Source organism: Elgaria multicarinata, chromosome 1, assembly GCF_023053635.1.
Source record: "Elgaria multicarinata webbii isolate HBS135686 ecotype San Diego chromosome 1, rElgMul1.1.pri, whole genome shotgun sequence".
Classification (NCBI taxonomy): domain Eukaryota; kingdom Metazoa; phylum Chordata; class Lepidosauria; order Squamata; family Anguidae; genus Elgaria; species Elgaria multicarinata.
The window spans coordinates 190,543,060-190,554,071 of record NC_086171.1 but is presented as its reverse complement, the minus strand read 5'-3'; the positions used below and the strand labels follow the sequence as shown (position 1 = coordinate 190,554,071).

At 43.6% G+C, this 11,012-nt stretch overlaps 1 protein-coding gene across 2 annotated transcripts in view; it reads right to left on the bottom strand.

The window, feature by feature from the left end:
* Positions 1-7,596: 7,596 nt before the first annotated feature.
* The window catches only part of MATN4 (matrilin 4), a 52,594-nt gene continuing 49,178 nt past the window's right edge, over positions 7,597-11,012 (bottom strand). Inside the window, exons 9-10 of one of the 2 annotated variants that reach the window (XM_063120120.1) lie at positions 9,857-9,961; positions 7,597-7,765 (exon numbers count right to left, since the gene is read on the bottom strand). In XM_063120120.1, the coding sequence (XP_062976190.1) occupies positions 7,707-7,765; positions 9,857-9,961 (164 nt within the window). In that variant the 3' untranslated portion in view covers positions 7,597-7,706. The remainder of the gene's footprint in view (positions 7,766-9,856; positions 9,962-11,012) is intronic. The other variant, XM_063120111.1, reaches the window with a different exon arrangement.

Below are 11,012 nucleotides of genomic sequence, written 5' to 3'. Positions count from 1 at the left end.
TATGGTTCATCACAATCCTATCCACATTTACTTCGAAGCAAGTCTCAACATGTTTAACTGGCCCCAGGTTGGGGGAGGCTGATTTAGAGGAAGACTGCCTGGGATTGGTAGCCCTTACCAGCAAGATTCCTTCCTCGCTTCCTAATTGCATTTTTTAATTTTTTTAATTTTATCATGAATTTTGTTGTTTTAATTGTACTGAAATGCCCAGAGAGCTTTGTTGGGAGTTGGTTTGTGGCATGTTCTTCTATTTATCACACTATCTGGTGTGTGTTTACTTAGAAGTAAATCCCAATATGTTTAATTGGCTATTTGGAGGGCACCAGGTTAGGGAAGGTTGAATTAGAAGTTGGCAATTTTTGGTGTGTGTGTGTGTATGTGTGTGCAAGTAGCTCGCCTTGCCTAGGGCGCAAAATAGTCTGGCACCGGCCCTGTGAACAAGCAGGTTCTTACGGTATGGCATTCTGATCCCAAGCTGTATCGCGCTTTATGGGTCATCTAGCCATTATGGGTCATCAATGCAACAATTGGGCTGTTGCATTCAGGTTCAGGGAGTCATGTGTCCCCAGTAATTGACGCTGGCTGACAACTTGGCTGAAGCATTTTGAGCCAACAGATATTTTTGGACACTTTTCAAAGGTAGCCCCATGTAGAAAGTATTGTGGCAATCTATTCATGATGTTCTTCAAGCACTGTTCTCAAGTTAGCCCCCCTCCCCCCGCCCCATTCACAGAACATAAGCAGGGCCGTGAGCCCTGGGTCGTTTAAGGTGAAGGCAATGACAAAATATGGTGTGCCATTGAAACTGCCATTGAACAATCCTGGAACTGCCCTGCTCCTGACCAGGAACACAAACTCCTGCCGCATTTGCATCCATTGCAGTTCTGCTTTTCAGAAAGGGCTGGGTGAGAGTGTTGTTCAGTGAAGCTACCCATGCATGTGTTACCCATGTAAATGTGTTAACTTTCATAGAGAGAATAACCAGCCCCACCCACCATTAGGGATGTCAGAGAAACCAGTGCCATAATCAAAGGATTTTGGATTCTTATGACTCTGACTCAAAGATTCCACAGTGCACTATCTTTTCCCCAATTGGGTGGATTCTGCAGATTTGTGGACCATTTTGATCATAATAGAAAAATCAGGAAATAATTTTAAAAACTGGCTGAAAACATTCATTTCCCCCATAGGCTAGAGTATAAATATGTGTGTTTGGGAGGGATTTGCACATTTTTGCATGTGCAAATTTTCACAAATCGGAATTTGTGCCCATTCAGAAACTCATCATCATCAATTTATTTATTTATTTATTTATTACATTTCTATACCGCCCAATAGCCGATTCCAGTGAGGGGCAGACAACAGGACAAAAGTTGCCTGGCTATCCATGAAACAGATTTTACACAATCCATTCACTCTACCCATCACTCACCCTCATTCTTTGGAGAAAAGAACATTAAGATGTCAACCGTATGCACATTAAGATGTCAACCATATGCACATGTGGCTAGGACTTACTTCTGAACAACCCTGCATAGGCTCCAGCTACATGTTGTTTTCTTCTTCATGGTCCAATCTACGTGGAAATGGGATGAGAAGCGCTTTCTGGTTATATCCAGATTTTCATGAAATCACTTTGTCCCATGAAGTACGAAAAGTTTGTCAGTGGCACATGGCCCCATACCCTGGGGTTGAGTGAGCAGAGTCCAGTGAGTAGTAGGGCTGTGCACAGACACCCCCCGAACCACTTTGTGGTCCGATACTGAACTTTCGGATTGGGCCCGAACAACTTCGGGTCAATCCGACCATCCCCCGCTCTGCTCCACGGAGCAAGATCCGGAGGGGCGGATCGAGATTTTGCACCCCCTTCCCTACTTGCTTGCCTCCACGGTGGATGGCGGAGGCAGGTAAGTGGGGAAGGGGGGACAAAATGGGGGCCAAATAAGCCCCCTCCCCCTTTACCTGGCTCTGCCGCTGTCGCCGCATGGACTGTGGTGGTGGAGCCAGGTAAGCCTCCCTCCCTCCACTTACCTGCATGTGTCGTGGTCCGGCGCAGGCGTCAACTGAGGCCCAGGCCTCAGTTGAAGCCCGTGACGGACACAGGTAAGCCCCCTCCCCCGTTACCTGGCGCCATTGCCGTTGCCACACGGAATGCAGCAGCGCCAGGTGAGCCCCCCTCCCCCTCACTTACCTGCATTTGGAGCTCCGGATGGAGGCAAACTGCTTCACCTCAATTCTCAGCTCCCCCGACCTGATTTGGATCTGCCTTTAGCAGAAGCGGATCGGGTCACTCTGCTCTGGATTCGCGATCCGAATCGGAGCAGAGCACAGCCAGAACCAAATATAATCAACTTTCAATGCTCCCCTGCTCAGGAAAGTTTTAATGGAAGAAATTAATTATGTCCCATCATTTACCCCATACCACTCCTCTTGCATCCACCAGGACTATGAAGCATTGGTATTGAAGCCCTGCTCTCCGCAGTTCTGGTCACTGGAAGGCTGGAGAATGAGTTACCACTGCAGTAGAACTCAATTCTGACTATGGCACTGTGAATAATCGATAGCAGACATCATCCACATGCAGTCACCCATCCCAGCACTAATCCAACATTGCACAATTGTAAACTGGCAATATTGAAGACTTGATGGGGATGCTGAGTGTTGCAGTTCAAAATAGTACTTTGTTGCTATTATTCAACAACTGGGAGTCAGAAATCCTTGCAAAAAGACTATCAATCACCTTTGGAATGAAATCATGCCTTACTATAAAGTTCCCACCCTAATGATTTGATTTTCCCAAATTGCTCTCCTTGAACATACATTTTCTCTCAATCATTCTGGTTGATCTCTCTTCCTGCCCCACCACACACCCCTGCCATTTAAGGCTGCCGTTCTTTTACTTGGGAGTAGGTTCTTGCTTAGCAACTGGATTGTGCCTCACCATCAATTTTCACTCAATTTTAAAATATTTAAATATTTAAAATGAAAATATCACCACCAAAATCAATTACCTATATGCGTGGGTGCGTGTGTACAAAATCTACATGTGATATCTGCAAAAGATTCCAGTGTACAGACCGGGATGTTTCTGTGCCAGTCATGTAGAGGTGAGTTCTAAAAGCACTCATTTGTGGTTCAAGCATTCCTGGACATTAGGGACAGCAGATAATTTAATTTGGTATTCATTTTTACTTGAACCAAACTTATTGGCACTTCCCAGAGTTATATGTGGATCACAACATCCTTTGGATCGTACACTTCTCCAGATTTTTTGACACAGTTGCCAGCTGAGATATTGCATACCAAAATGCATTAGGGAATGTATTAGGGAAAGGTATGCATAATACGTGTACATCAGGGGGGAATTGTGTACAGAAATAAATGCTAATTTTTGAGCTTTGTATATTTATCGTTTTAAAGTGGACTGATGTGGAAATTGAATGGAACTGCAAAATGACATGGGACCAGAAGTAGACTAATTTGCCTATCCCTACCAGTTGTGAAATCTTCTCATGCTGAAACCATGCTTTCTAACTTTAGATGTGTTGTGGGTGGCTGTTTTACTGTGTTGAAACTCACTTTGCACATTCTCAGGGGCTTTTTAAGATCATTGCTTTCGAGTAATAATTCAATAGGGGTTGTTGTTCTTTTCTATGCTTTTGTGTTCAACGTTTTCCACCCCTATGGCTTCTCATATGCTCATATTGCTCTTCCTACCATCATAACGCATTTTTCCTTATTAAAATGTTTATAGCTCAGTAGAAGCATCAATACCGGGTTCAGAATGGAGCAAGCAACAAAGAACAGATTGTTGCAAAATAAGCAACTCTTCAGTTTTTCTTTTCTTTTTTATTCACATGGTTTGTTTTAGGTTTGGATTTCTTTTCCCGTTTTCCTTCTTTTAGTCTGAAAAGTCTAATTTATTTTCATTTTCTGCGATATATGAATTACTTGATTCAGAGCTTCCAACAATAAATCTATACAGCTTTGATTCACTGGCTTCCTTCTCGAATTCCCGAGCGGGGCTGAAGGCGACGTGTGTGGTATATGATCAACCAAGCATTATCCATCCCATTAGGAAGTCATGGGGATTTAATGCTCCATTCACCTGGTTCACCTGTGAAAACAAGGATTGTTCTGGGTGTGGGTGAAATGTCTATGCCTCAAACTTTTACTGGGGGTTTCTGCCTCCTCTCACAAGCTTTCATTCATCAGCATGCTCAAACACCCCAATTGTTCAGTCTCTCGGTGCACAGGCATAAGAGGTGGGGTAGGGAAACAGTTTATTTCTTGGTATTTCCCAAGAGAGGAAATTTCAGGGAAAATGTATGACACTGGCCTCTCACAGCTCGCTGAGACACTTTGCTAAGGCACAAGTGATGTAGGGTGCAGATGCGTGAAGGAGAACACTCATACCTGCAGAAGGATTAGGGGATAGAATCTTGACATGAGACTGGACTATATTCAAAAATAGGGATACCACTGTTGAATTCTCCCCCATGTAAAAAAGAAATCTGCAACTAAAAAAACCCAACACTTGGGGCGAGGGTGAGAGTTAGGGTTGGGGGGAGGTCTAGGGCTTCACCACACAAGGCTAAAATCCTACACCTTTACTGTGGGCTTCTGTTTTCAGATTCTTTGTGGGATTAAGATCAGCTCATTTACACAGGCTGACATGGGCTGTTTTTTCAGGCTTTTCTTTCTTGGCAAGTCCTATGTTTCATTTTACAGCCTCTAGATGGCACTATGGTACAGAGCAATTATGGCAGTTTACCTAGCCAGTGAAGCATTTTATAATGCTTCATATAGAGAGAGAGAGAAAAACACTTTCCCCGATCTTTACAAACCTGGGATGAATGTCATAAAGCACAGGAGGGCCCTGGAGGTTGATGATGTCATGTAAAGGACCCACAAACCTCCATACGTAACCAATCCTGAATGATTGCAGGATATAAGCCCCATGTGGAGGCTGCTGCCTGCTATGATCCTTTTCTACTTGCACATGGTTTTCATGTGGGCAATCAATCAAAAATATGATGAACACTTGAATCCTGTAAAGACACAGCCCATTCTACCACTTCTGACTTAATTCAGAACTGCATGTGTAGAAGAATTACACCAGGCCATAAACTCAGGGCAGTAGAAGAGAGAAACCAGATACCCATCAGACACACTGAGAGAGCCTTGCTTTCTATAATCCCAGAAATCAACTTTATGTTCTGTCTGGGCGTGTTTAAAGAATAGCCAAAGGCAAGGGTGGAACCAAGTAATCTTCAAACCTAAATATTAGCAAAAGTTTTATTAAAGTGCCAGGTGCCTACGCGTTTCGAACGCAGTTGCATTCTTCTTCAGGGCTTTATCTAAAAAACAAAGAAGTCCTTTGTATCATAATATTTACAATTAGAGGCATTTTACAAGTATCTGTACCTTAAAAAATTATATCTAATTAGAAAAACTTTAAAACCATATGTATAACCAGACATACAAATTGCAATCAAAAAGGTGTAACACATCATCATTCAGCTAATTAGAGTATATATGCAAAATATACCAACCAGGAACAAATCATCTATGTTACAATAACAAACAACAGTATTTACTTACAGCATTCGTGAAGTTGTCTACAGAAAGCTGCTAGACTAGCATGATACAGGAAGAAGTGAGATATATAGAGAGGGAAGAGAGACCTTGACAACTAGTATCATGCTAGTCTAGCAGCTTTCTGTAGACAACTTCACGAATGCTGTAAGTAAATACTGTTGTTTGTTATTGTAACATAGATGATTTGTTCCTGGTTGGTATATTTTGCATATATACTCTTATTAGCTGAATGATGATGTGTTACACCTTTTTGATTGCAATTTGTATGTCTGGTTATACATATGGTTTTAAAGTTTTTCTAATTAGATATAATTTTTTAAGGTACAGATACTTGTAAAATGCCTCTAATTGTAAATATTATGATACAAAGGACTTCTTTGTTTTTTAGATAAAGCCCTGAGGAAGAATGCAACTGCGTTCGAAACGCGTAGGCACCTGGCACTTTAATAAAACTTTTGCTAATATTTAGGTTTGAAGATTACTTGGTTCCACCCTTGCCTTTGGCTATTTTTTTACTCCCCCATGGGGTTTTCCTTTCTTTTGCACTGGGTGTGTTTAAAGCCCCACTGATTTCTAGATGGCACCAGTGTGTAGAATTAATCCTCCAGGTTAATCCCAGAGTTACTAGTCAACTGTAAACATTTTCTGTCATCACCTGCCAAGGAAGTGTACTGAATGAACAATGTACGAAATTCCTTTCTTACGTTGCTGATTTCTGCACATTCTCTAACATTTCTTGGAGATCATGCTTATTGCATGGGAAAATTACAAAATTATGATGCGATTATACTAAAGTATGCACATTATCCAGTGTTTCCTGGAGACTATGCATATTGCCTGGAGAATATACTAAACACTATCAAAATATGCACAGGCCTCAAAGACTATGCATACTGTCCAGAGAATGTGCACATTGCCCACAAAATATACAAAAGGTAGTTGAGTTATACACATTCCCTGAGGTCTGTCGGGGGTTATGCACAATGGCCAGAGAATGTATGAAATGCAATCGAGATATGCACTTTTCCCAAAGCCTGCTGAGGATTTTGCACAATGGCTGGAGAATGCAAAGTTCTGATCCATAGCCACTGCACAGCACAGCAGGGGTGGGAGGGAGGGAATCAAGCTATTAAATCTGTATGTGCCCACAGAGCCGTTATTTTCCATAGTCCCCAACGGGAAGAAGACATAAGCAGATAAGAAATCTTCAGCAAGTTTATTAGTCAGGATAAAAATTTACATATATATATATATAAAAGATGTTTGTTGAAAAATACGACTACCCTGCCCCGCTTTCTGAAAGAAAGTTCTATACACACACGCATAGATAGATCTTTTTATGAACTGATTTATTTATTTTAAGAGGAAAATAATGACAAATTCTTCATCAATACTGTCGAGGTCAAGTTAGGACTCGGGGCAGAGAGTCCCAATCAAAAATATCCCAGCTCAGTTTTGGGGAGCATCTTATTCTAGTTATATTTTAAAAACCATATTTCCTTTGAAAAAGCAGGTATTTGTGAGCGACTGAAGCAGAAAGCTTTAGGCAAGAAAGCTGCAGGCTCTAGTGTTCACAGTGAAGAGTATCAAGGGAGACGGCAGCACAGTCTTCTGTTTCAGAATGTTAGAAGTTGCTGCTGTCTCTCCTTCTAACAGCTGGGCCTAAAAATGCAATTTAGCAAGGAAGAGGCTTTGCTTCCTAACCAGGAATTTTGCAACCTGCGGTTCTTGGGTTTGCTGTGAAGCCTCAGGAAAGAATCCACGAATGTTGACCAATCCCAGTAGCTCTTGAAGGTGCTGTTACATCTCACTCCCTGTTCAAGCTCTGAAGTATGCGCCTGGTGGGGCTGAACCAGTTTTGCCCCAGCTTAACCCCAACTGTCCATCTCAGGCAAAGGGGAAGAAATATTCGAGTCCAACTTAAGGTTTTTTGTCTTATTTTTTTTAAAAAAAGAAAACCTAGGAAAGGAGGGGGTGGTTTCTCTTCCCTTCTGGAGGATCCTGTGATATAAGAACAGGTGACCATTTACAACGGGTCTAGGAATGCCGATGATGAGCTACAGGCTGAATCTGTGTCCCAAATGTAGGGTGGGTGTCCGTGGCGATCATTTTTTGCCAGCGATCTGGTTTTCCAACTGGTCAAGTCGGGCAGTCATCTGGGCAAGTGGTTGCATTAAGGAAGCCAATACATAGCTCATACAGTCATTTCATGCTAAAGGAAAGGCAACTGAAGACCACAGCTTGAAGGTAAGCAAAATGAAACCCAACGGAATATGAGAAAAGAGCCGCCTGATTGACTAACAAGCCTGGGGCAGTATCTAATTGGACACCTCTAACACGATGCCAATAGTGTGAGCTGGTGCAACCGGTTTTCCAGGGAATCCTATCACACAGCTAACAGTCTTTGTGTTATGCTAGATGCCCCTTATGCTAGTGCAACGTAATTTACCTTAGCACTAGTGTCCAATTGGATACTGCCCATTACATGGAGATTACACCTTCCCTGTCCATGCAGGTGTTTTCTCCTGTGAAGCTTTGACCCATTCAAGCAGTTGCTTTTGAGACTCAACCCCGAAGGCAATTCAAAGTCTTTTCCGAATGACCAATTAAGGCCTCATCGTTTCATGTTACGTTGTCAGCATGGGAGCCACTGCAGCGCCCGTTCTGTCACATGACTGCTTCTGACATTACCTTTGTCGTGTGACTAGCCAATGTGACATGGCTCTGACCTCAGCTTGAAAGGGAACGGAGAAGTGGCCCTTTGAAGACAGCAGCTACCTGTTTTGTCTTGCATGTGCACCTTGACTCTTTGGCCCTTCTACACAATACTGGTGTAGAGGAAGAGAGGGGGAGAATCTCGTGATATCCTGATTGTGAGATCCTCCCCTTAGTCCACATGTGGGTGCGACATCCAAGGAGGAAGGAGGATGTCATGGCTGCCATTGTTTTAAATTTGTTTTTAAAGGGGCTGAGTGCACGTGCGCTCCAACTCACACGTAAGTAAAAAAAAAAAAAGCCCCAACCCTGCTCTCCTCCCCCCCCAATTCCTCCCAGCCCAATTCCTTCCCTCTACTGCTCCCTGCTACTTGCGGGGAAGAGGGAAGAAGCCAGGATGGATGGCCACATGTCCCGCGGTCTTGGGACGATCCAAAGACTGCAGGAAGAATTCAATTTTCCCAGGGAATACTTATCCCTGGGAAAACTCGTTCTCCTCCCTCTTTCCTCCTGGGAGGAGGAACACACAGGGACTCGGCTGTGACCAGCCCACGTTTTCTGGCTGGTGTAGAAACGGCCTTTGTAGTTTTTCCCCCCTCTTAGATATTTCTTACATTTGTATTCTGCCTTTCCTACAAGAAGAAATGAGATGTTCAATCAGCAAACAGGTGGTCCCATCACCACATGGAATGCTGATGGAATGTGAAAACGGGGTAGCATCTCCATCTTAAACCTCATCTCCATCTTAAATGACCAGGACAAATAGTTACTGTCTGTTAACTGCTCCATGGGAACATGCGTACCCATCTGGACCTGTGCCATCGTCCCAAGCTGAATTCCAACCTTTACTCCGCTTGACTCTTCCACGTCTGACCGGCTCCCTTCCTCAGAAACCTCGGCATTAGAGTCAGCAAACTCAGCCTCCTCGTCCAGCTTTCAGACTCCCGTACTGACGTCCAAGACAAACGGCTATCGAAGTAGCCTTCCTTGCCTTCCCAACGACTAACCAGTCGCTCCAGGGTTCCAGTCAGTTCCACGGTTCGTCTCAGCTGGCGTTATTGAACTCAACGGTCTGCTACTGGTCTCTCACTCGTCTCGGCTGGCCCATAACCCTGTCGAGGTTGCTAAGTTTCTCTCTAACAAGAGAAACTTAGCTACCTTGACACTATCATTGGAGAACCATTTTTGCCTAATCAAAATCGAGTGATTTGTGCCTGGCTATTTTCCCATCCAAACCCATCAGTCCAGCCACCAGACTACCTTCTCTCCCCTGAAATCCTTCATGGCAATTACTTGGATTTAACCGCTGAATGTTCAGCAGGAGCTCTGCCACACTTGTTAGGGTGCGACGGTGAGTGCTTACCAGCATCTCTAGCTTTTATGTGCCCAATCCCTTGTGAGAATACCTTCTTAAAACCCAAGCGATGGGATATTCAACATATCAATTCCAAATCCTGCCAAAACAGGAATTAGAGCAACTTTCCTGTTTAATGAGGCCACTATAAAATTTGCTTTCCAAAAGTTATACCAAAAAGGATATTTTTATCAGTGAGGTCTTCCAGGATTGCAAGAGTGTTTGACTGGAACTGTACCAGGGCCTCACATTCACACGGGTTACGGAATTCAGTTTCCCCTTTGCCCTCCTCTGAAATATCATAAAACTGCATTAGAAAAATAATCAGATATCCTCTGTCAATGCTCAACACCACCAGGGGGCCCTCACTCCACCACAGTCTCTTCTCCAAGTTGATTGGAAATGACCATTTCCTTGATGTTGACTCCTGCACTATGCCAGGGAAAACTTAAAGATAACTGAAATGTAAGATGCCATTAGCTCTCTTTCGCTCTGTGCGTGCATGTGTTGTACATGGTAAAAACTGTCCAGGGGCTACAATTATGACCTCAAAGAAGTCAGGAAAATAATTCTTTGCTTACGACAGACTCCTGTATGAGCTTGGAGGAGACACGAGAGCTGGCACGTGCAATTGCTCTGACTCGCTGATAGCCATTAATTAAGTTCAGGGAAGACCCTGGGTGTGCAAGCAGAGCCTGCTGCGGTCAGTCAAGATGTTAAAAAAATTAAGCCACTTGATAACAGCACTTTTGGCTGCATCCAGCACTTGAACAGTTTCTCCATAAGAGATACAACAATGGGGTTGCACTACTGCAGGTGAAACACTAAACCACTGTTCAGCTGCAGAGTAGACCAAGACTTAGGAATAGGTTTGTATACCATCTAACCTCCCCTCATCCCGATGTAAAGCATAGCACTAAGACTCTCAGATGATTCAGGGCATCTCTAGTGGCAGAAAGCCCGTTCTCCATATAAGAACATAAGAAGAGCCCTGCTGGATCAGACCAAGGGTCCATCTAGTCCAGCACTCTGTTCACACAGTGGCTAACCAGGGACCCACAAACAGGACACAGTGCAAAAGCACCCTCCCACCCACATTCTCCAGCGACTAGTGTATACAGGCACACTGCCTCTGATACTGGAGGTAGCACATAGCCATCAGGGCTAGTAGCCATTGATAGCCTTCTCCTCCAGGAATGTATCCAACCCCCTTTTAAAGCCATCCAAATATGTGGCCATCACTACATCTTGTGGCAGTGAATTCCACAGTTTAACTATGTGCTGTGTGAAGAAATACTTCCCTTTATCTGTCTTGAATCTCCCACCAATCAGGGTCATTGGA